We start from the raw sequence: 25,805 nt of genomic DNA, 5'->3' as shown, positions 1-25,805 counted from the left end.
AGTTGTCCACAACACAATACATTCTCATTTACATTTCGTTTGTGTACATATGTAAATACACACAATAATAAATAAAATGCAAACTAATGCTTGACAACATACGTATTCTGAATATTGTATTTCTAATATTTGTATTTGAGGGCACCAGTCCTCTTGCTATTGCGCAGGCTGAGTAATGACGTAATGACGTAATGGCAGTAAATTTAGCAAATGTGAAATTTAAACGTAAATATTGAGTTATAATTTACTATTGTTTTCTTTTAAAGCTTACAAAGCCGTTGGAAAGACTAAAGAGGAAATGTCCAGTCAACTTGAGAGTATCCTTTTCAATATGAGCGGTTGACATTGAGTCATTGACAACTAAAATGTATTTTATGTGACTATTTAGTCTATTTTATTTTGAAAGTTCCTGTTAGTTTTTGTTGAAATGTCTATGTGTCAGAATCACTGGTCTTGAAATGGTCGTAATAGCAATTTATTTACTTTATAAAGAATTCTCTATGTATTTGCCTTAAATTCAATGATAAATATCAACAGAACACTTATTCAACTTAAAGGTATTTTTCTGTATGATTGGTAATTTGATAATAGAGATTCTGGAAAACTGGAAAAACCCTGAAAAACTGTCTCGTCATAAAACCACCAATTTTTTGTACATTTTCAGTACTATCTTAGCAATGTTACAATATAAATTGCATTTATAATGTTTTTGCATAAAGTTCTTCTCCTTCAAATTAAGATCAATTTTGCCTGTTGTTGATTTTGATGATGACATTGATTCTTGCTATTCACCTACAGGTGAAATTAATAAATTCGAAATCTCTACCTTTTGACATTTCATCTAGTTTGCAGCGAAGCAATTGCAAAGGAATGCATCAAAATGTGAGAAGGAAGAGAAAGCTGAAAAGGCTAAAATCAAAAAGGTAAAAACATAATTGAAAATACTCCGTTGTTTAACAGCACTGCATATATGACACTTGGGTCATTTTTCAATGTGCAAGTTGCGGTTAGACCTATGCAATAGAGAGCGGCCTGTTTAGAAACAGGTTAGAAATCTTTTGATTCAAATCATATCACATGATTAATGTGAGATGTGATTTGAATTTGACAGTTAATAGTTTCAACAATCTTTACCATACATGATAATTTTGAAATATAATCAAAGTACCACCAGTTGATTAATTACATCATGTACTTTGCAAACAGCGTATATGTATGGTGAGTTTAAAGTTATCAATTTTCAATGCATGGCTTACACTAAAGTTTAAACTTTCATGAATCACGATTTCATCAAATTAAAATCTGAAGTGTTGAGGTTTACCAAAGCTCATGGAGCGAACTACATAGTTGTGAGTCAGTTGGGGGCAACCATATCTAGCAATAATTTTGAGATTGGTGAGAAGGGTGCACTTTGTGAATTGGTTGAGAAAAGAAAAGTGCATTTTTTTGAGGAAAATGTGCCTCCAAGGCTCCTACATGCAGCTATTTTCAATCACAAATGTTTTTATTGATGTTTGAATCATGCTAATAATCAATGCTCATGACATTTCTTTTTTTCATATTTTTTAAAAAAATGATTGCAATTTTTAATACTTTGGCCAAAACATCGAGCAAATTGCACAGTTTTAATTTTCTCACTGGAACAGGGAGATTTTTCCCTTGGCCTATGGCTTCACAGTTTCTCTTGGTAGCTTCTGTTAATATGACAACACATGTGACGAAAGCATTTTATTAATATGAATACAGGCAATACAAAAAGGAAATATGGAAGGAGCCAAGATACATGCAGAGAATTCAATTCGACAGAAAAGTCAAGTATGTTGACATGTCGTGTTTATCACATTCATTTGCCTATGGAATGTATGAACTTTTGGAATGACATCATACTAAGTGCGTATGTATTTCTACACATTTTCCTTCAAGGCTTTAAACTTTCTAAGAATGAGCTCGAGAATTGATGCTGTTTCACAAAGAGTACAGACTGCTGTGACAATGAAACAGGTTTGAATTATCATCATTTTAATGTCTTCAAGTTCAGAGTAAATTTTTCATCAAATGTTTTTATTGATGAGAGAAACAAAAGTAATTCTTTTACTTTGACTTTAACAAACTGTACCATAATTTATGTTTATTTTTTCTATGTGTATCAATGATACTAGCTTATCAGTGTTTTATGGTCCTCAATAGGCTTCACTGTTTCTATAAACCATGTGTCCTTATTCTATGGTGACCAGTCCCCTTCTACATAGTGACCACTCCTCTACTAAATAGTGACTTTCCCTTTCTAAATAGTGTTCATTCCCCCAACCGAGTAGCAACCATCCCCTTTCTACAAAGTGACCACTCCGCTATAAAATGGTGACCATTGCCTTGCTCATTTCTATTTAGGTTACTGGCTCCATGTCTGGTGTTGTCAAGTCAATGGATGTTGCTTTGAGATCCATGAATTTAGAGAAGGTGAGTGGCAAGCCATCAAAGCTCATATAGTCAGGATTGTACAAAGAATATTTGGGGTTCCACAGTTTTTGATAAAGACCTTTTATCAATATTTGTTTCATGGATATTTATTTTATTTTATTGCATCTCTTACTCTAAGCAGTTCATTGTTTTCTCATAATATTTTGGCCAGAAAGTTATATTCAACTGCACTAGTTTTGATGTTTTGCCAAAACTATATTACATTTATTAATGTCATTGTTTGGGTGATAATGAAAGTATAAAGTAATTTCTTTAACCATCCAATCGAATTGCAATGTTCTAAAAAGAGCATCCTAAGTTCTTTACATAAGTCATTACACATAAGTTCACTGGAAGCTTAGTGGGCAATATTTGTGACAATGGCAAAATACAATCTTATTGTACATTATGTTGGAGGTTTCAGACATTTAATACGTTAAAAATATGTTGTTTATCTGTTGAAGATTCTAGAAATCTTGAATGTCTTCCAAGATATGAGATATGTTGACTTACATAGGTGTCTGCTTTGATGGAGAAATTTGAGAAGCAATTTGAAGACCTGGATGTTCAATCTGGAGTCATGGAAAACTCAATGTCCAATAGTGTTACAACTTCAGTTCCTCAGGTAGGACAATACTTCAATGTCCAATAATGTTACAACTTCAGTTCCTCAGGTAGGACAATACTTCAATGTCCAATAGTGTTACAGTTCCTCAGGTAGGACAATACTTCAATGTCCAATAGTGTTACAACTTCAGTTCCTCAGGTAGGACAATACGTCAATGTCCAATAGTGTTACAACTTCAGTTCCTCAGGTAGGACAATACTTCAATGTCCAATAATGTTACAACTTCAGTGCCTCAGGTAGGACAATACTTCATTGTCCAATAGTGTTACAACTTCAGTTCCTCAGGTAGGACAATACTTCAATGTCCAATAATGTTACAACTTCAGTGCCTCAGGTAGGACAATAGTTCAATGTCCAATAGTGTTACAGTTCCTCAGATAGGACAATACTTCAATTCATGAGAGAATTTCGCTTGCAAACAAACACCCAAATCATTGTTTGATTGTTCCATCTTGATGTATTAGTCATCACCTTCACTCTTCATTTTTGAATATCCGGAGCTCAGAATCTGAAATCTTCGTGTTAGCTTCCAGAATTCAACATTATTTCATGTTATTTTTCTTGAACCTGTTTCCATACTTCTTATGGTTTTTCTTTTTTACAGGATAGCGTTGATCGTTTAATGCATGAAGTTGCAGATGAGCATGGGTAAGATACAATATCTTTTTCCTCAAGAAAAATGCACAACATTGTCGCTCTACATCACTGATACATTACTTCATCATTTTAGTTTGGACATGAACATGGAACTTCCTCAGACATCTCAACTAGGCGCAGCGTCTACTGCATCAGTTGAACAGGTAAACAAGCTAACATGGTGTTTTAGAATGGTGTGTGCGATTGTGCTTTGGTATTTTGTTTTGTTTGTGTAATGCATGGTATCGCTATGGTATTTTGATGCGCTTGTTTTGTTTTGCTGTGCGTTGTTCAATGTTGCTGTCAGTTGTCATACTAATTTTCGTACGAGCCAACGAAAATAAGGCAATGCATATCTAACTTCTTTACCTTACGTAAGCCTCGTTTGCTTATCCTCACAAATTACATATTTTATTTGACGCTCTTTATCCCCTGCTTCGCTCGCTTATGATCGCAAAATACATATTTTAACCCCATTTATCAATTGTCATTTTTGCTTATGATCACAAAATACATAGTTTAACACCACTTGTCCCCTGCCTCGTTCGTTTATGATCGCAAAATACATAGTTTAACACCATTTGTCCCCTGCCTCGTTCTTTTTATGATCGCAAAATACATAGTTTAACACCCTGTTGTCCCCTTTCATTATCCACCAATCCAAAATTCCATTTGTCCAAAGTTTACCACATTTAATTGCCTCGTTCGTTTATGATCGCAAAATACATCGTTCAACACCATTTGTCCCCTGCCTCGTTCGTTTATGATCGCAAAATACATAGTTTAACACCATTTGTCCCCTGCCTCGTTCTTTTATGATCGCAAAATACATAGTTTAACATCACGTGTACCCTGCCTCGTTCGTTTATGATTCAAAATACATATTACAACGGCATCACTACAATCATTGGCCATCATGCCATTTTCGTGCATAATTTTGAGGATTGCGTCTGGGGATTGTAGGAGCTTTTGTAATATGTATATAAATATCCCCTATTACTCCCCCTTCATCTCTGTCTCTATGTCATACCTAAACGTCGTAATAATTTTCCTTTATAGGACGAACTTAGTCAACGCCTTGCGAAATTAAGACAGTAAAATTGGATTTGCGATGTGCGTAACTTTATAAAGAAGAATTTACAGCGACAAAGTCAGTCTATGCAAATCATCGTTAATTCTATCCATGTGTATATATCTTATATGTATGATTAAAGGAATGGGGTTGTCTTCCCAGAGGAAAATAGAGAAATGAGGCCGAGTCCTAATAGAACGATTGAGCATTTTTCGACTTTTGAGTGATGGAAAGAGTTTAAAAGAAGTTGATATTAGGCCTTTGAGTGGTCAAATGCACAATGTGACCATAGATGCAAATGTTTTACCAGATTCGGTCGGATGTACTTAAACACCCTCCCTGTTCTAAACTTTGCATTTATACAAAGTAGGTGGGAAACTCTAAGCTTGTCAGAACAAATTTAGTAAAGATTTTTTCATATATGGCCACACTGGCGGAGGAATTAAACATTTTCTACTGGAAGTGGCCAGTATTACGAACAAAGGTCTGGCACTTGGGGGGGGGGAGAGGGTAAGTGGTGTGAGCATTTTTCTTCTGAAAATGTGGGTAGATACGTTCTTGGTGCGGCCAAAAAATTGGAAGTAAAAGTTTCAACTGTATTTAAGATTATCACTGAGTTAAGGAAGTTCGTTATTTATTCTAGTGGTCACTATCAGTTACATATAACTGCACAAGTACAGCATGCCGCCGATTTTTTCATGAATATATTTTACGAGTCATAAATTTGATACAGAAAGTCATCCTTGCTAATGTATTATCGATATGAAGACTGTCGCCCCCCTTCCCCCACCCACAACAACCCCAGGACCCCTCTTGCGGGTATATTTAGGAAAGGTCCTACAAGAGTATCTTACTCGCAGTTTGGATGTACGTAGAGAGATCGGCGTATTATTACTCTAAACAGCAAAGTCTTAAGAATATTTACAGTATGTGTTGTACAATATTTTACTTTGTCCTCTAACATGATCTTTGATTGAGATTCTCTTGTTTTACTTCGCCTAAAGCCTATGAAATCAAAAACATGTTTGAGAATGGATGGAGAAGGCAGACATAAGCATCGTTTTTCAAAGAATTAGTCTCGCCGTAATGCATTTAGCCTGCCATGGCCAGTGAACTGTAATATGAACTGGAATGCTAAGAACGCCGTCATCTTTGAAACCGAAAATGAAGCTTGCTTTTTCTGAGTTTTGTGATTTTAGAAAATCAACAACGAAAGTTCTACTACAAAAGATTTGGTAATAAGCCTAAAAACTTAGATATAAATACATCATAACTGACTTCAAAATGGTGTGTAGAATTAACATTACAGCATTACAGTTAGCGTTCCAGTTTCTATTATAGTTCACTGGCCAAAGTTGGTCAAAGAAGGCGGCATATTAGTTCATGAGTGCAGCAATATGTTTGTTTCCGCTACCAATTCTGCTTCATCGACACCAAAATGCGTTAGGCCAAGAAATAAAGAAGAAATAACGAGACTTTGTGAATGTTGATTGTGATTTGTGAATCTGGACAATCAGCACCTACAACCATGGACCGAAGATGTTTTTCACCCTACTGTGTTCTTATTTCTTAACCAATTAAATTAAGATGAGAAATTGTAAAACGCGCCAATAATTATGCGGAACAAAAGACACGGAACCCTAATCAGAAGTTGTTTAAAATTTTAACATTCACCCAACTTTTCTTGCAATTGATTTTATGCATCATTTTGTAATATTAAAGTGATGAAAAAACCAGATTGACAAATTTAAACCTAGATAGGCTCCCGAGGACAATTTCCCGAATTTTACCTGTGTTCAGGATCCAATAGTAGAGGAAAGAAATTTCGAACACTTTTTTATGCACACTTTGCATTTGCCCTTCACTGATTTTGGTCTTTGTTCCATCTGTTCAAAGCACTTCACCGTACGCAAACATCGATCCTACGAAAAGAAAGCGAATTTTAACCCGCGGCCGTTTGCATGAAACATTAACAAAGATAATCACTGAATTTTGATAACTTTTCGGCGTTTCAAAGATCTTTACAAAACACCAAAACCTGCTGTAAAATCTGGATGAAATGAAACGCTTATTCCAGTGCGTATAAAGGGTTTGCCAAATTAACTTATAGCATTTGAAATTCAATATATCTTTAGAACAAAACTATTGGTTATGAATTTTAAAGGGAAAAATTTTTCACCGTTCAAGTCGTCTTTAGGGTATTTGAAAATGTAAATACATCCACTATTGGTAAAATCTAGGATACGCCACTGGCTAAATCAAAGATAAGAAATTATATGCGTCATATACCTTAATTAAGCACCTTTGATATCCATAATTTTCTATGGCTTATGACTTACGTATACAAGAATGGGCCTTTCTCCAATTATTGTTATTCTTACGGGCAGGAAAAAGTTACAAACTGTGGGACAAGGCTATTTGAACTTTTTTCACCCTCCCTTGTGTAAGATGTTAATTGACTATTCTATGAGAAAAGGCCAAAAACGAGTTCCGTTACAATGATATCACCTAATACTTCCATGCGTAAATCGTACTCATTGCATTGTCGGAAAGATGTCTTAGCGATTTCCTTTCTCGGAAATAACGCTCGCTTTTATTCCGCTAGATTTTATTTCCATTTCATTCTGTCACGCATGCGTATTGTCCATGACTGACGTCTACTACTATTGCAAGCCTCCAGCGATCCTTGTGACTGACGATCATGCACTTTGTATAAAGTCTTACGTATTTTATATATGACTACATGAATCAGAACATTTTAGAAACAGAGGTTCAAAACCGGTTCCGCTAATTGTTGGCTTTGTCGCAATCAGGAAAACTGACCTCAGTTATACCACTTGTCCTAATCAACACCTCATAGTACAATTGCTCTACAAGGAAAAAGCATTAAAGGGCGGACCTTCAGTTACTTCCCAAGGTTAGCTCCCCCGAGGTGTATGCATGGGAGGGATGGGAGATCTAGCAGCGAGCAAATTATGAAATGGTTATATTTAATGGTACTTGCGAGACAATTCAAAGTATCAAGTGACGTTTCAGTCAGGCGGAAGACGGTCAACTGTTGTTTGGTGACTGATTGCTTCAAGATGAGTTAGATTTTGCCTCTTTGCAGGGGATCAATTTTGATGATATGATCTGCAAAATTTAAACAGTTTCGTCACTGAGCCACATAAACATTGCGTTTCTTCTCGGATAGCATCTAACCAAACCACTAAACTTCGCCTATGAACAACCGACCCTGAGGATTTTTGGACGACAGTTTTGAATTTCTATCCGACGAGCTTGTTTGTTGTTTGTACAGAAAAAATTCTTAGAATGTAATCGCAAAAATTCCTAAAATTTAATTGCAAAAACTGTTGGCGCAAAATGAAGCAGAATTTATTTGAACGTCCGGTTGTCTGCTTTAAATACATAGCTATTGAGTCGTACAAACAATAAAACTCTCTAAAATTATGCTAGAGCGAGAATGCCGTATGGCTAATGCATATGATTTTCTTAGCAAATTACAAACCCGTCATCTGCTATTCAGACTCTTAATGACGTTATTTGAACGTAAATACACTGATAGCTTTCATTCCATCGTGCAACAATAATAAGCAAGAATTTATAGAATGTTTGTTTGGATTGAATTCTTTATCGTGGAACACAACTACTGCATTATTCGACGTTTACCAATTCCGTTTTTAACGGTAATTCGGACATACAGAATGTCGTAAAGTGGTTTGTCACACAGGATGTAATTGTTGAGTATCGGAGTTTTTGAGGAAATTCAAATTTCTTTTACTTTTTTTTTTTGTAAAACTTTGTTTGAAATCTTTTGTGGAAATGAGGAAGCGGTGATTAATGTCAGGGTGATGACATTCGCCTTCAGTTTTCCATGGCGTCGTTAGTTTATCAGTTTTGGTTTCATAGTTATTTTATAAGGATTGCTGATCTCTGTTGTTCATTCAGCATTAACTACACCGACACACGTTTTCTTATTTCTTAAATATTTTAGATAGTGTAATAAAGACTATTCTCGTTCTCTGGTGTTCATTCATCACTACCTACACTGACACACGTTATTTTATTTCTTATATATTTTATGTAGTTAAACATTGTTCTCGTTCTGTGTTGTTCATTCATCACTACCTACACTGACAAACGTTATCTTATTCTTATATATTTTATGTCGTGTAAAGAGTGTTCTTGTTCTCTGTTGTTCATTCATCACTACCCACACAACACCAATACACTCAATTACTATTCAGGTCTAATTAGTGAAATGACCCTTCACTTATCTATGTTGCCCATATCCACTCACGAAAACCATAAGTATACTATGGCCAGCACGACAAATCTTTCCAAATACACACAGTACTCACCCAACAGAACTTTGCTCCTCGCTTGCGCGAAAGTCGTCGCATTTGCCGCCTTACATTGTGTACAACTTCGTGATCATCGCGCGCAATGTAGTGAAAGTCCGAAGCGTTTCTTGTTAGATTATTCGCTGCGAGGTTATTAACAAGATTTGAGTTTTTATGCGTATTATAATTGGATGTTAGGTTCAAATCCGAGTCGTCAGACCAAATCCCTGCGGCGTCTCCTGATCCTTGAGTCGCTGATTCGCGTGGCAAAACATGGAACACAATAAATAGCAGTAAGCACCATTTGATAGACATGCTAGCAAAGAGAAATTTCTTCCGAAGTCGACCTTTCTACTAATGCTCTCAGAACGTGTTGGCATTGAATAGCAGTTTTGCAAAAACGCGATAAGAGGTGCAAAATAACTTGCCCCCTATTGGCTATTGGCAGATTTTTGGCAATCAAGTCAAGTTTCCTATCTTTTGTGTTGAAATTGATCTCAATATTGCTTTCTTTTTGATTTCCACGCACCTTGCTGTTGATTATAGAGACGACGCAGCAAACGGTCTCATCTTCGCTGCGAACCCCTCAAAAATTGAATGAGATCAATTTATACAGAATTAAAAGAAGACATTTATATGTTGATAAAATACAACAAGATGTCTTTTAAAAAACTCTGATTGTGGGAACTTTTAAAGTCCAGCAGCCATGTTTCTCAATAAAGGCTCTTTCACATAATTTCATTGATTGCTGCAACTCGTCGTATTAAATCGTTTGCCGAAAGAATAAACTGTCATAACAAGATTTAACAACATTAATTATAACAAGATGGTTTTGTTATCAAATTCGAGTCGTTGACGAGCGTACAACTGATCTTAAAGACAGCCGTTTATTAGCGTATCGTATGAATTTCCGGACCATTTTTATGTTATAATTTAAACATAAAACAAGATAAACCGACACAATTACCCCCAGATAGCCGTTCGTTTCCTATTTTTACGAAAAACAAACAACTATAATTGAATCTTTGTTTTTTTGTTTGATGATATTTAAATTCGCCGTCGCAAATTAAATTATTATAGTTTGGTTCATATATTTGGTGCCAATGTGAAACCGAATGGTTTATAATGGATATGTTTCGATTAATTTCTTTTCACTAGACATTGTTGTTTGAGTAGTTGCTCAACATTATTCAGCATTGTTTTATATGATTAGACATTTCGGGCATTTGGAATTCTTGACGTAAGGAATTAAAACCAAAAATGCAAAGCTTTTCGTTGATGCGAATCAACAAAACTTACAATATATTAATATCAAATGATCATCATGCATTGTTGCTGAGCCACTTGGCTTTATCAATGACATTATGACAAGAATGTTTCTGTGATTTCATGGAAATGGCAAAAAATGTTTGGGTTCTTCTAGGAAAGGTCATTAAAGGAAAAGGATGCACTAACAAGATCAAATTACCAAATGAGTCCTAAAAACCTCAAAATGCCTCACTTTGGGTGTTTTGATAACTACTTATATTATGTACATGATGTGATAATTCGTGGTATGTTTTGATAAGTACCTATATCATGTACATGATGTGATAATTGGTGGTATGTTTTGATGTTTGGATAAGTACGTATATCATGTACATGATGTAATAATTCGTGATAATTCACTGTTTGTTCACACTTGACTTGAAACTGCTCCACTTAGGGGCTGTTTACATGATCCCGGCTAACCGAGTTTCAGTGAGGCGTGAAATGATTTCGAGGTATGTAAAGGAGTCAAAACTTCAAGCGTAAAAATTACAACTGTTTATTAAGCGCCACAAGTCATTCCTGTTGTAATTCTCAAATTAGGCCAAATTGGTTGTTTTCATTTTTAAATGTTTTGTGTAGTTATCAAACCAGAATATTGTGAAATTGCCAGAGAAGATTTATCTGACGATAAGTATTGAATCGTTTCCATTTGCCAAAATCATTTAACGCTTCGCTGAATCCCGGCTACCCGGGCTCATGTAATCAGCCTCTTAATCGATGTTGAAGAGTAAGTTATTGTTAGTATTTGCTGTTAATTATTTAACATTGTGCTATACTGTTAGATAATTCAATACTTGGAATTTTTGCATGTGAAAAGATTACCCAAAACGTAAAACGCCTCGAGTCAACACGTGCCTAACGAGATTTTACAATTCAGATTTTCACACACAGCTTAAGATCGACTATTGAATACAAAACTTAAAAATATATATATTGAACACGTACTTAATGCATTGTTGTAACTTGTGATGACTCCTGCCTTTGCCGAGGGCAGGAACGTTGGTATGATTTCATGAAAACGACAAAAATATTTGGGATCTACAAAGGAAAGGTGCTAATAGGAAATGGATGCACCGACAAGTTCAAATTACCTGTCGGTTTTGTGGCTAAGAACAAGCCTTTCCTGCTCGGTTTTGCGGTGAATTTAGCCCTATTTTGACCTGTTTCGGTGCACAAAGGCAGGATGAGTAAGTATACAGTCTGTTTTAAGATTCTGCACACCTTGTCTTGGCGATTTATTAACGAAAGTTACACAATAATGTCTTACAAAGGTGATGCGAAAGTTCTGTTCGAATATGACGCCGAGGCAGATGATGAATTGACGCTTAAAGAAGGGGATTTCATCCGAAATGTAGTCAAGAAAGAAGATGGTTGGTGGGAAGGTGAACTGCACGGTAGAAGAGGAATGTTTCCCGAGAATTTTGTCGAGGAAATAAAGAGACCTGCTCCTTTAGACAATATAGTTCCAGAGCCCCAATTACCTACGAACCGTAAGTTCATTTTGACAGTTACTGTTTAGCTTCTCTGTATTATACTTCCGTCCAAGATCTTTCTTATACTTTTTCATCGAATTCTGTGGTATTGTTGTTCCCTAAATTATAAAATTAAGATTTCCTCATGTACTTTGACGATTCTTGCCTTTTGGACACGTTTAGTAAAGTGAGCAATAGTATATATGTAAAGCGGAAATAGCACGCGATTTTGCCGAATATAATCGTACAATAAAGTAAAATTTTCTGTATTTAATTGCTTGAATCTCGTATTTATATTGTTTTGTGCCTTTGCTATTGCTAAGTTCAAACTCTAGGTAAAGAAAGTTTTCAAAACAATTTGAATAACGTTAGCAATAGATTAACAGTTTCGATGCTGACCAAGACATATATTACTATAATTTGAGACAGTGAATGACGACAATTTTTAGAGTAATCGTTATATTTTTGGGTGTAATCCCAGCAAAGTCAAATTTTGAATAACGTTTGCTTGTCTTATCATAAAAAAGCTATCGTTCAGAACGATACAAGTATTCAGAGCTTTGTAAGGATATTTTATCGCGAGTTTGTGTTAGTAAACTACGTGTAATTAGTTGTAAATGCCGTGCGATACAAAACAACAACAAACAGGTCAATTGTTAGTAAGAATCACAAAGTATTCCCGCTCCCTAAATTATTCAGTAATATTGACATTAATTCGATGATGTTCAATGTACACTAAACTATACAATACTTCCCTAAGGTTTGTTTATTTGCAAAACAAGTTATTTCTACTGAAGCTTTGCTTCGTCAGACGTATATAGTCTTTCATATCAATTTCAATATTCAAACTTCGACGTTTATATTATTATGATCATCATGAATTTGAAGAGATCTCCCTACAATGGGTTTTTCAGATCTATTTACAAAGTTTCATGAGCAAAAGTGAAATTTTTAAGCTATAACTATACTATGAATCTATGATTGCATGGATGAAATAAGACAATTAAATACCATTATATGCGAATTTTAATATAAAAACTATTTAAAAGCATATTGTGTTTCAGTTGTTTCCGCGCGATGTTTCATCAATTCAGAACTTCAAATTGTAAGTTTTGGACAATCGTTTAGAAAAACGAACTGCTATTGAAAAATAGATGTGGTCGATGAAGGGTTAAAAATATTCACAAAAATGCGGTAAACGACGGTTTACAGGTTTAGGAAATCAAAAATTTTCCGCGAGTCCTTGTCCCCAGTCTTCCTTGGTAATTTTAATATTCATTTCATGCCCCGATTTGTATTGAAAACCAACAGTTTTGTACCTGATGCAAATCAAGAAGCAATGCATAAATGGGCTGTTTTGAATGGCCATTAAAAAGTGAACTATTATACACACACGAATATCGTGCTAGACCCAAACTGGCGAAAAAATGTCGCGCATAGATTTGTTACAAGAAACAAATATCGTTGAGTTATGCGAACAAATTTTCACACACCCCACCCCCCCCACCCCCCAATTTCAAATGGTCCGTCCATCATTCCCATATGTGTCATCCCAATTGTCAATTCTGGAACAAAACCACTGCGGGCATCTCACGAATCTTGCTACATATCACTATAAAAGGCTGGCTTGACGAGTCAGGCATTTCGTGGGATGTGAACGTTTGTGAAATATTTCCATATGAATCTTTATTTTTGTAAATAACTTTACCGATTACTGTGACTATTTACAAATCCGTAGTTTGTAATACCAAATCTCTGAAACACATTGTTAGATTTCTTTAAAAAAATACATTTCAATAATACGCCATTATTCTTTAGAAATTCCTAACTAAAATTTTCGATACAAACGTGTATTGAAATCGGGCGGCTGTAATTGATTTTCACTTACGCCTGAATCGCCACTTATCAACCGTCGATCATAAATGATTTCTGTAATAATATGATGAAACTCGGCTGTTCTCACTTTGTATTATATACTTGTTTATAAAGTCTGAATACTGCGCTGACGTTCAGGTAAGTTTGCAAAGGTTTCCTTATAAGTATTAAATTATTCGAAATCTCTTTGTTATAATACCTACTCCAATGCGTTCGCTCTTTAATATTTAATAACAAGATGTTCTTCCTTTATTACATATTTTTGTTCGGTTGATTCTTCTTAAATTATTAACGGTGTTTTGATTGGCAGTATTAGAATGAAACAAAAAGCAATCAGAACGAATTTTGGCCCGTAATGTATAACTTCGGCTTTTGCAGCTTTATTTCATTTTTGTTTCCTTTTCTTGATCGCTACGCTAGAAAAAGATGATCAAAGCAGTCGATATTCTGCTGCATGCAGATGACATTAAGAATAGAAAGTACAATCCACGAGCGTTCGATTTGAATTGAGACCGTGAGAAATTTCGTTAAAAGATTAAGGTCAATCGTTAATCTATTTTTGGTGACTCGTGAAACTTAGTTATAACTGATGCAATTGGTCAAATTGTCAATTTTTATCGCGACTTTACACCTCATACTGACGTCAGGATTTTAAAATTTCGTTCATTCTATTGACCGTTTATAAATCTTTTTTGTCATTGAATGAAAAGTATGAATGTGGCTAGTAGCCAAATGTGAAATAGTTTGTCATATATGAAAGATGTCCAATTATGAATTGTGTTGTTCTATAAGTTTATGAATCGTCGATAATTTCGGATAGTTATCAAAGTCGGTGATTTTAAAACTACGTAAGTTCATTAAGATATTATATAGTTGATGATTTTTGAGAGTTCATTAAAGTCGGTGATTTTAGAACTACGTAAGTTCATTAAGATATAAATTGTATAGTTGATAATTTTCGAAAGTTAATTATAGTCGGTGATTTTAAAACTACGTAAGTTCGTTAAGATATTATATAGTTGATGATTTTTGATAGTTCATTAAAGTCGGTGATTTTAGAACTACGTAAGTTCATTAAGATATAAATTTTATAGTTGATAATTTTCGATAGTTAATTAAAGTCGGTGATTTTAAACTTACGTAAGTTCATTAAGATATAAAATTGTATCGTTGATAATTTTTGAAAGTTAATTGTAGTCGGTGATTTTAAAATTACGTAAGTTCATTAAGATATAAAATTGTATCGTTCATAATTTTTGAAAGTTAATTATAGTCGGTGATTTTAAAATTACATAGATACATTTGCTTATTCAATCAGTTTATACATAGTCGATAATTTTCACGCAGTTAAACATAGTCAGTGATTTCAAAACTACGAAAGTCCCATTAGCCTATTCAGTTATTTAATGTATAATTGATAATTTTCACATATTTACTACTTAATCGATAATCATAGTCGGTGATTTAGATAGGTGCTAAACTGACGCCCTCCAATCTCCTAATCCCTAAAACTACTGAAGTGGATCTTTACTCCACCATTTCATCTTTCACATAACCAGTTTATTGTTACTTCAGCAATGAGTGACAAGAGCAGCAGAGCAAAGGTGACCTTTGACTATGATGCTGAGAACGATGATGAATTGACGTTGAAGGAGGGAGACATAGTGAAAGTGCTCGATCAAGAAGAAGAAGGATGGTGGAAGGGAGAGTTGAAAGGAAAGATTGGAGTATTCCCTTCAAATTTTGTTGAACTCATTCATGGTCCCCCACCTGGTCCTGTTGAATCTCCACCAGAACCACCAAAAGAACCAGGTAAGATTGAACTAGAGTTGCAGTCTACATGTGCCTCTACACCTGGGGGATAATTCTACAACCTAGTCATAGTGCTATAGCCTGGTAATAGTTCTACATCCTGGTTATAGTTCTATAGCCTGGTAATAAATCTATAGCCTGAGAATAGTTCTACAGCCTGGGGATAGTTCTGCAGCCTGGGGGTGATTCTACAGCTGGGAGTAGTTCTATAGCGCAAGAATAGTTCTGCAACCTAGGGTTATATAATCTGGGTATAGTTCATCAAAATTTATTTGCGGATAGTTTGTGTTTGTTATTGGACCGACGATCGGAGATAACGTTTTGAACTTATCACATACACGTGATAAGTTCCTAAATTTTCTCTTAGTTACTGGAGGAAAGAAAGCGAAAATAATGGGAGGACTGGGTATGGGACTCACATACACATGATAAGTTTAAAAATTTTCTCTTAGTTAATGGAGGAAAGAAAGCGCAAATGATGGGAGGACTGGGCATGGGACTCACATACACGTGATAAGTTTCAAAATTTTCTCTTAGTTACTGGAGAAAAGAAAGCAAAAATGATGGGAGGATTAGGTATGGGACTCACACAGGATGCTCTTTCGAAAGTAAAACTTAAGAAAAACACGAGTGGAATATTGGGAAATGGTAACATAAAATCGGAGAAACCTGTGGAACCACCTCAACACAGTAAAGCAGTAAGTTGAATGTTTTGTTGATTTTTTTGAAAATCAGGCCCGCAGCTAGAATGATAATTTGGGGGTGATAAATGGGTGTGAATATTTGTGCCCAACTGATTTCTTTGGAAAGTGAACCGGCTAAATTGAAATTTTCACAATCCGACTTTAATTGTATAATTGATAATTTTGTTTTCAAATCACTTGGTAATTTATGAAGAAAAAAAACTGCCCCCTTAAATGCAATTGATTTTTTATGAAATTGTTTTTTTTCATAGTCTTTACCGAGGAGAACGGCTCCTCCTGCTCCACCAGCCACCGGACATGGTGGGCCAAAAAGTGAGTACTTTTTTTTAGCTCCCTGATATCAAAATCTTTACAAGTTTTAGCGGGTTCTTTTTGCTAACGGAAAACAGTGAGTTTACCTGTCTTTCCATTGTGTGATTTTTTACCGCGATGTGTGAAATACGTGTTCCGGTTGGTGGTCGTAAAGTTGTGTCGACTTAATTGTCCAATCACCATTCGTTTGTATGCTCAAGAAAAATTCTACTAAGCTGCAAGTTTATATTGTCAGAAAAATATGGTGGAACATGATTTAATGATTATCATGTTTGAAGGTTTGCCATTTCAAATGGAAACTACCTGCTGGGCGATTGACACTTTTAACAATAACGCATTAGCTTTTGTCTGACGTCATAATTTAAAGACCTTCATTTTAAGTGTAAACCTCACCTGCTGAGTGGTGGTTAGCAGTTTTCACAGTCACATCTTCACTTTCATTTTCTTTGACTCCATGATTCGATATAGGAACACCTGTAAAAAAGTTATCCTTACCTAGTGGGCGATTGGTTACTTTCAATATTACGTCATCACTTTCATTTTCCTTAACTCCATAATTTAGAGATCTTCATTAAAGTGTAAATCTCCATATCATAAACCCACACCATAAACGATAGTGGGCGATTGGTTACTTTCACTATTACGTCATCACTTTCATTTTCCTTAACTTTATAATTTAGGGATCTCCATTGATATGTAAATCTCCATACCATAAACCCACACCATACACCTCACAAGAAAACCATTAAAGTGTAAAACTTCACTTGGAACTCCATACCATAAACCCACACCATACACTTCAAAAGGAAACCCATTAAAGTGTAAAACTCGCTTGTGGTGTTGTCAGCAGCTTTCATTATCACATATTCACATTAATTTTCTCTGATCTGTGATTTCAGGACCGCCATTGAAAGGAAAGGAACGAGTCGTTGTGGAGTATGATTACGATGGCGAACAAAGTGATGAGTTGACTCTGCGTGTTGGTAATATTGTGACGGTACTTGAGAAGGATGTTAGTGACGGCTGGTCCAAAGGAGAATTAAACGGAATTGTTGGATTATTTCCTGACAACTTTGTCAAAGCGCTTCCTTCTGAACTTCCCAATAAGGTAAAAAAGATTACACCGTAAAGGCCCGTTCAAACGATCCGATTTGTCGGATCGTAAAAAACGGATCGTGTGAACAAGTATAAAGTGAGCACCCGACAGTCTCAAAAATCGGATAGAAATAGAATTTGCTCTATTTTTATCCAAAAAGATCAAAAGAAGTCGACTAGCCTCAAACTTTTTACTCTCTATACTTCCAAAATTTGATTTGGCGCGAGAAATTAGATTTGAAAAAGTCTTGAAAACAAGAATAAAAATACGCAAATATATCGATAAATGTACTGGATAGAACAAATGGCTTCTCCTAAACGAATATAAATGTTAGCAAAACTATCTGAACAAGTAACAAGAAGTCGGAACCGAAACAATCGAATCCGGCTAATCGGATCGTGTGAACGGGCCTTAAAAGATAGAAGTCGCGTGTTGCATTGTGGTAGTATTGATGTGTTGAATTTAGATTACGTTTTTCCCGCGATTTTCCCATTACTGTTTTTTGACATTACCATCATACCATGCGCGACTTCATAGCACATAATGTCAATGACAAACATATCAAGTAAAAACTTGTTTTCTTTGAAAAACTCACTTTCAGTCACCGTCATGTGTATGTTAGTTTATGCTAATTTTTGTAATCCTAATCAAACAATGAAGCAAATGTTTTTGCAAATACGTCAAGGAGATTTAATATGCAACTCAATTTTAATATTAAATAACAAACAAACTTTTCCTCCTCCGTTCAAACAATATTTTATCAATGGATAAGAGTTTAAAGGGTCACTCTTTATTTCAGGAACCAGAGATGACGAAATCTTGGATCCCAGGTAGAGTTTACCTTGTGTTTTATATTTATTTATATACAAGTACTTGCTATGTTATTTTTGTCGCGCGCGATGTATTTTAAGATTGTATTTACAAATTCTCACAAGACACAATCCGTGTACTTTGTGCATTTTGTAAGCTTTAACGCATCATCTGCTTCATTTTATTCGATTTCTTCGAGCCAAACGCGTTGTGTACAATCCGTGAACTTTGTGCATTTTGTAAGCTTTAACGCATCATCTGCTTCATTTTATTCGATTTCTTCGAGCCAAACGCGTTGTGTACAATCCGTGAACTTTGTGCATTTTGTAAGCTTTAACGCATCATCTGCTTCATTTTATTCGATTTCTTCGAGCCAAACGCGTTGTGTACAATCCGTGTACTTTGTGCATTTTGTAAGCTTTAACGCATCATCTGCTTCATTTTATTCGATTTCTTCGAGCCAAACGCGTTGTGTACAATCCGTGAACTTTGTGCATTTTGTAAGCTTTAACGCATCATCTGCTTCATTTTATTCGATTTCTTCGAGCCAAACGCGTTGTGTACAATCCGTGTACTTTGTGCATTTTGTAAGCTTTAACGCATCATCTGCTTCATTTTATTCGATTTCTTCGAGCCAAACGCGTTGTGTACAATCCGTGTACTTTGTGCATTTTGTAAGCTTTAACGCATCATCTGCTTCATTTTATTCGATTTCTTCGAGCCAAACGCGTTGTGTACAATCCGTGTACTTTGTGCATTTTGTAAGCTTTAACGCATCATCTGCTTTATTTTATTCGATTTCTTCGAGCCAAACGCGTTGTGTACAATCCGTGTACTTTGTGCATTTTGTAAGCTTTAACGCACTGCCTGTTTCATTTTATTCGTTATCTTTGAGCCAAACGCGTTGTGTACAATCCGTGTACTTTGTGCATTTTGTAAGCTTTAACGCATCATCTGCTTCATTTTATTCGATTTCTTCGAGCCAAACGCGTTGTGTACAATCCGTGTACTTTGTGCATTTTGTAAGCTTTAACGCATCATCTGCTTCATTTTATTCGATTTCTTCGAGCCAAACGCGTTGTGTACAATCCGTGTACTTTGTGCATTTTGTAAGCTTTAACGCATCATCTGCTTTATTTTATTCGATTTCTTCGAGCCAAACGCGTTGTGTACAATCCGTGTACTTTGTGCATTTTGTAAGCTTTAACGCACTGCCTGTTTCATTTTATTCGTTATCTTTGAGCCAAACGCGTTGTGTACAATCCGTGTACTTTGTGCATTTTGTAAGCTTTAACGCATTACGTACGTGTTTCATTTTATTTGATTTCTTTGAGCCAAACGCGTTGTGTAGATCATATCAGTTAGCATCTCTTCCTTGCAATGTAAAATGTTTTAATTTATTAATGCTTATATCGAGGAAGAAGTCGCTTCTATTTTCTATCTTGTAGTCGTCGCTTTCCTAGCGATTATTTTCCATACAACATTTAGTACTTTTTGAATTTTGTTTCATTAGAAACTCTGGATTAAAAACTCTGACGCCGAATACTGATTGCCAAATTTTCCCGTATGAACAATTTTGCATAACAGAAATCGCCTCGGTTTAACATTTTATCATTTGTGGATTCATCGCAAACGTCGTGATGAATTTGTATGAGCCTAAACTGAATCAAAAATTGAAAAACATTTTATCTCATTGCGTAATGGATCATATCCCCATAAGCTTTTTGTTTACAATGTCTCGCACCGGGATTTGTCAAAAGCTCCCGGCTTTTCATGCATTTGTCAATTTGTCAGACACACCCCCCTCCCCTTACCGTGAATATGACAGAGTTTGATCTACAATATTAACAATGCTTTTAAGACAGCTTCAAAATCTTGACAACGTGAAATCGGTTCTAATGGCGATTATTGATTACAAATTTTTAATTATATAAAAATCATTCTTCAGAGTCATTGCAACTATATTATATAAACTGATTGCGTTTATTCAGCTTGAAGTTTCGTTCTAGTATCAATAAAAATCGTATTAAAGCAAAAACGTCGTTAGAAAGAGATATTTTAGTCCAACGTGTTGAATGTGATATTTCTTACAATCAGTTGTCTCATGAGTGTAACAATCTGCTTTTTTTGCTTTGAACTTTAGATCTTCCCAAGAAACCTCCGGTTCTGGCCGGAGAAGATGCCGTCGACAATAAACCCCCGCGACCCGAGTTTCCTAAACTTAAAAAAACCAACAAAGAGGATCGACCTCCCCCCGTTAGCACAGTCAACCAAACTGAGATACCCGTTAAGTTGAAACCTGTGCCCCATCCCCCCAATGAAAGCGTCCAAAAAAAGCCAGACACCCCTCCTGTACCAGACTCCAAACCTAGTGTTGAAGATAAACCGAAATTACCGATCAAGAAATCTCCCCCGTTGTTACCCAAAAAGCCTGAAAAACCCAAACAGCCCGAGTTTTTACATAAGCGATTGAACAATGTCGATAAAGATCCGACAAAACGACTTTCTGCCGCCGTCGCACCCGTAGAGAAACCTCTAGATGCGCATCTAAAGAGACATTCGCAAGGAGGTATTTGTATAAGCTTTCTGAATATTGATCTGTTGATGAAATCGAAGGATCGTATTTTTTTATACGTATTGTATCTAGTGCTGGAGTCGTTATTTTCTCCAACATAGCGCCCACTGGCGTTGCAAACTCGATAATTTCAGGAGGGGAGCACATGTTCATATAGTCATCTAGCGCCCACTGGCGTTGCAAACTCGATAATATAGTGATTTAGCAAACACGGCGTTTCGTCTAAGACGCCGTGAAAATAGCGTGGCGTGCGTCTTTTACTTCCGGTTCAATCTACGACGGCAGTCGTGTTAAGGACGACAACGTGAAAACATACAATTTGACGTCGTATCGACGACGGCTGAAACAAACTTAATTTTTCGACAAAATAAGGAAATATCTTTGATATTTGCATGTTAAAAGATTTTATAGGCCTACATTTATTCATTTAAGAAAAAACTGCGAATATTTTGTTTCCTAAAGCGAAAAAAACAAACAAATAAACAACGCGGGGTCTGCTCTAATTTCGGTGGTTTCCTCGGATTCAAAACAATTTTAGTCACAAAGCCGTATGTCGATGATTTTGCTTTTATTTATAATTTTATTGAAATGAATATACTGCAGTATATTTTTGATATCAAAAAATTAGTTTAAAATTATCGGAAAACACTATCCGACAGAAAAAATGCCGAAATGGATGAAACTTGTTTCATACTATCATTTGACGAAGTGCTACAAAGGTCAGCTAAATCGTAAATACTTTACGTCGTGGTGACGTCCTAGACCCAGATCCCTCGCGAAAATTTGCCGACGCCTTAGACGAAACGTCGTGTTTGCTAAATCACTCTAATAAATAGATTAGATTTGAGGACGCGAAGTCTAAGACGACGTGAGTATGGCGTAATCTGTCGTAAACATCAGGTTACTTTACTTCCGCTACCTTTGCGACGTCGTCTTAGTGTTTTTCACGACGTGAAAACTTGCTGTTTTCTATTTGCAGGTTCTTTTCTACTGATTAAAACATGCACATATAAATTCGTCCCCTCCCCCCTCCTACAATGAACGTGTTGGCCACGCCACTGTTAATGTTTTCATCAGGAGTGATCAAATACGGCAACTTGAGTCCTCATATACTCCAGTCCAGTGTCTTCATTAGGAGTGATCTAATGTTGAAACTTGAGTTGTTATGTACTCCAGTCTTGTGTTTTCATCTGGAGTGATCTGATGTTGAATCTGGAGTTCTTGTATACTTCAGACTAGTGTATTTATCAGGGGTGATCTGATGTTGAGTCTGGAGTACTTATATACTACTGTCTAATGTCTTCATCTGGAGTGATCTGATGTTGAATCTGGAGTTCTTGTATACTTCAGACTAGTGCCTTTATCAGGGGTGATCTGATGTTGAGTCTGGAGTACTTATATACTACAGTCTAATGTCTTCATCAGGAGTGATCTGATGTTGAATCTGGAGTTCTTGTATACTTCAGACTAGTGCCTTTATCAGGGGTGATCTGATGTTGAGTCTGGAGTACTTATATACTACAGTCTAATGTCTTCATCAGGAGTGATCTGATGTTGAATCTGGAGTTATTGTATACTTCAGAATAATGTTTTATCATAATATCGAGTCTATATTTTGATGCCATCATTGTAATTGTTTCTTTTAGAAATTCCTGTAAATTTTAATGACATCAAATCGAATTCAGTTTTGCAACCCCTGACATCGGATCGTCCGAAAAATCCAGCTAAAAATCCTCCAACGAAATATACTTCATCGTCGGTAAGAAAAATCTTTGTTTTTTGCGTTAATGTATTCAAGATTTTCATTTCCTTCTTTTTGTCACTTATTTTGAATAGAACGTACAGAAGAAAACTGTTCCTTCAGAGGTAAGACTCAATTTTTAGATAGCGAAGAAAATCAGTTTAGGTGGATATGTTATATGATGTTCTGCATGTGTGTTGTATGTTTTTCTGTAAATGTGTTGTATGTTGCTTTGTAAATGTGTTGTATGTTGCTCTGTATATGTGTTATATGTTGCTCTGGAAATGTGTTGTATGTTGCTATGTATATGTGTTGTATGTTGTTCTGGAAATGTGTTGTATGTTGCTATGTATATGTGTTGTATGTTGTTCTGGAAATGTGTCGTATGTTGTTTCTTAAATGTGTTGTATGTTGTTCTGGAAATTTGTCGTATGTTGTTTTGTAAATGTGTCGTATGTTGTTTTTTAAATGTGTTGTATGTTTTTCTGTAAATTTGTTGTATGTTGTTTTTTAAATGTGTCGTATGTTGTTTCTTAAATGTGTTGTATGTTTTTCTGTAAATTTGTTGTATGTTTTTCTGTAAATGTGTCGTATGTTGTTCTGTATATGTGTTGTATGTTTTTCTGTAAATGTGTTGTATGTTGTTCTGTAAATGTGTTGTATGTTGTTCTGTATATGTGTTGTATGTTGTTCTGTGTACATATGTGTTGTATGTTGTTCTGTAAATGTGTTTTATGTTGTTCTGTATGTGTGCTGTATGTTGTTTTGTCAATGTGTTGTATGTTGTTTTGTAAATGTGTTGTACGTTGTTCTGTATATGTGTCGTATGTTGTTCTGTAAATGTGTTGTATGTTGTTCTGTAAATGGTTGTATGTTGTTCTGTAAATGTGTTTTATGTTGTTCTGTAAATGTGTTTTATGCTTTTCTGTATATGTGTCGTGTGTTGTTTTGTAAATGTTTGTATGTTGTTTTGTAAATGTGTTGTATGTTGTTCCGTTTATGTGTTGTATGTTCTGTAAATGTGTTATAAGTTTTTTTTGAACTAGGTGTAGTCCTTTGAAAGTTTTTGGAAATGTTTAGAGAAAAATGCCATCGTGTTGTTTGATCTTGTTTCTACTTTTTATCAGTTACCCGACGCATCTCTATCTTCAAAACAGGAGAAAAATATAAAAAATGTCCTTCCTGACAAACCTCCTGCGCATGAAAAGGTAAGTCGAACGTGTTGCTTAATGTTTAGTGTATTTGACTTTACCGGTCATATATTTCTCAGAATGTTGGATTTCAAATCAACTATGAATTTTTGTTGGCGCGTAAAGTTGTCTGTAGTTATTGACCAGTTTTTATGCTCATCCCTATACACCTCATTTCGATATTTTTTCGAACTATGCAATAATCATTGTGTTATTCTCGATTTTGATTTGCTTTTTGGAACTCATTTCGTGTCTTATTGTGTATTGTAATGTAACACAACGCATCATTATGTATGATAATGTACTTTATGTATCATTTATGTATGTATGGTTATGTATCATTATGTACAATTAGTTATCGTAATACAACATTATGTGATGTAATTAATGGCAAGTTGAAATCGCATAACTTATTGTATTTGAACAAAATAATGTTGCATTTTCAAATTTTAGTATTCCGAATTTATGTAAGTGTTTTGATTTTGTAATATTTCCATATTTCAGCCTTCCAAACCAATCGTCTCCGAATCTGTGAAACCACTGGCGAAACCTTCCGACACTAAGTCGGATTCTGCGGAAGTCAAGAAACTTAAGGACGATGTACTATCTATGAAAAATGCATTTGAGTCGCTCACGAAAAAATTCAATGAACACGCCCAAAAAACGGAAAAACAAATTCAGAAATTGGAAAAACGATTTACGGACGAGATTGAAGATCTCACGAAAGAACTCGACGAGGAGAAAAAACTCCGCTCGGCTTTGGACGTAGAAGTCAGTCGGTTAAGAAAGTTGATTAAGAATCAAACAAGCTCCTAGCATTTTTAGCATTACTTAAAAAATCTTGAAATTTCGGGGCCTATAGCCCCTTTGAAACTGATCACGTGGACGTATCCTTTTCAAACGATAATAATTTCCAGGAAATTTAAAAGGTCTATTTTGCTGACAGGCGATTTTTGCTCGTGTGTGTAATGATTGCAGCTCAGATATTTTATACGAAGATCTTTATTGTAAGAATTATAGGTAGTTAGAAAAGTCAAGCATTTCCTACTTCATCTCGGAAGCTACGAGTGTAGAAACTAACGTATTACGGCGCCATGTTTTTTGTTACGCCCCCCTGATTTGATAATAAATGTATGTCCACTCCGGATGAAGAAATTTATAATCCATCATTTGTCTACTTTCATGTGCTAAACTAATTATAGAAATCTTGTATGGCCAGTAAAAGGAAAATTTTGTTAGGTAAATTGCATTTTCATTGAACCGATTGAAGAGAACTCTTAAAATGAGAATATATTAGACTTCTTGATACAGTTTACGTGTAGTTCAATGCGTCTTTTTGATCTTAAGATATTGAAGTTTTTTTAATGTCGCTGCAAATTTATTTACATCCGTGACTTGTTGTGCATAGCGGACATTACATAAACTACAATATCTTGTGAACAAAAAAAGATACGATGTCATTTAAAGAGTTCTCTTCAACAAAAATATGGTTTAAATGATGAAGACTTTGGTTTTGATGGCCTTCAATACGAATTGATCGCCAGAGACCTGTATACGTAATTAAAAACAACAGCAAATACGAATTACGGCTATACATCTGCAAATTTCCAGCGTGAAATTCATTTTAAGAGTGGTCTACGCCTCCTTAAGATCAATTCTTGACTTGCAACCATTCTCTTGAGATTTGCCAAACAATGTTGCTCGCCCACGCCGGCTGGGGCCAACAAAAGCTCTGATAAAATATTCTTGTATCAGACCACCAACATGGCTG

At 35.4% G+C, this 25,805-nt stretch overlaps 2 protein-coding genes and 1 long non-coding RNA gene across 4 annotated transcripts; 2 read left to right on the top strand and 1 right to left on the bottom strand.

Annotated features, from left to right (window-relative positions):
• The first annotated feature begins 182 nt into the window (after window positions 1-182).
• On the top strand, window positions 183-4,966 carry LOC124442486 (charged multivesicular body protein 1b-like). The gene is made up of 10 exons (XM_046992995.1): window positions 183-317; window positions 538-557; window positions 846-923; window positions 1,747-1,815; window positions 1,924-2,001; window positions 2,389-2,457; window positions 2,975-3,082; window positions 3,690-3,733; window positions 3,816-3,885; window positions 4,781-4,966. The coding sequence occupies exons 1-10, from the start codon at window positions 299-301 to the stop codon at window positions 4,817-4,819; spliced, it is 594 nt and encodes a 197-aa protein (XP_046848951.1). The 5' UTR covers window positions 183-298; the 3' UTR covers window positions 4,820-4,966.
• Window positions 4,967-5,410: 444 nt separating this feature from the next.
• On the bottom strand, window positions 5,411-9,511 carry LOC124442488. The gene is made up of 3 exons (XR_006947261.1): window positions 9,155-9,511; window positions 6,584-6,715; window positions 5,411-5,798 (listed from the first exon to the last, which is right to left on the bottom strand). It is a non-coding gene; the product is annotated as an uncharacterized LOC124442488 (long non-coding RNA).
• Window positions 9,512-11,512: 2,001 nt separating this feature from the next.
• On the top strand, window positions 11,513-25,196 carry LOC124442483 (SH3 domain-containing kinase-binding protein 1-like). Of its 2 annotated transcripts, XM_046992991.1 has the most exons (12): window positions 11,513-11,634; window positions 11,719-11,937; window positions 15,370-15,606; window positions 16,144-16,304; window positions 16,562-16,622; window positions 17,522-17,730; window positions 18,518-18,548; window positions 20,672-21,097; window positions 22,750-22,862; window positions 22,940-22,969; window positions 23,972-24,052; window positions 24,539-25,196. In XM_046992991.1, the coding sequence occupies exons 1-12, from the start codon at window positions 11,631-11,633 to the stop codon at window positions 24,848-24,850; spliced, it is 1,884 nt and encodes a 627-aa protein (XP_046848947.1). In that variant the 5' UTR covers window positions 11,513-11,630; the 3' UTR covers window positions 24,851-25,196. The 2 variants fall into 2 exon arrangements, with proteins under 2 accessions (XP_046848947.1, XP_046848948.1); XM_046992992.1 differs by lacking the exon at window positions 11,513-11,634 and having other exon boundaries at window positions 11,691-11,937.
• The last annotated feature ends 609 nt before the right edge of the window (window positions 25,197-25,805 follow it).

The sequence above is a fragment of the Xenia sp. Carnegie-2017 genome, unplaced genomic scaffold (genome assembly GCF_021976095.1).
Source record: "Xenia sp. Carnegie-2017 unplaced genomic scaffold, XeniaSp_v1 HiC_scaffold_20, whole genome shotgun sequence".
Classification (NCBI taxonomy): Eukaryota; Metazoa; Cnidaria; class Anthozoa; order Malacalcyonacea; family Xeniidae; genus Xenia; species Xenia sp. Carnegie-2017.
Note: the sequence above shows the minus strand (reverse complement) of the source record. Positions and strands in the feature narration are given on the sequence as shown.

Bases quoted from the DNA above. Each gene is read 5' to 3' on its own strand.
- LOC124442486 (XM_046992995.1), top strand. The intron at 1,816-1,923 runs GTATGTTGACAT...TTTTCCTTCAAG, and splicing joins CAATTCGACAGAAAAGTCAA to GCTTTAAACTTTCTAAGAAT. The intron at 3,886-4,780 runs GTAAACAAGCTA...TTTCCTTTATAG, and splicing joins CTACTGCATCAGTTGAACAG to GACGAACTTAGTCAACGCCT.
- LOC124442483 (XM_046992992.1), top strand. From the start codon at position 11,706: ATGTCTTACAAAGGTGATGCGAAAGTTCTGTTCGAATATGACGCCGAG. The intron at 15,607-16,143 runs GTAAGATTGAAC...ATTTTCTCTTAG, and splicing joins AGAACCACCAAAAGAACCAG to TTACTGGAGAAAAGAAAGCA. The intron at 24,053-24,538 runs GTAAGTCGAACG...TCCATATTTCAG, and splicing joins AACCTCCTGCGCATGAAAAG to CCTTCCAAACCAATCGTCTC.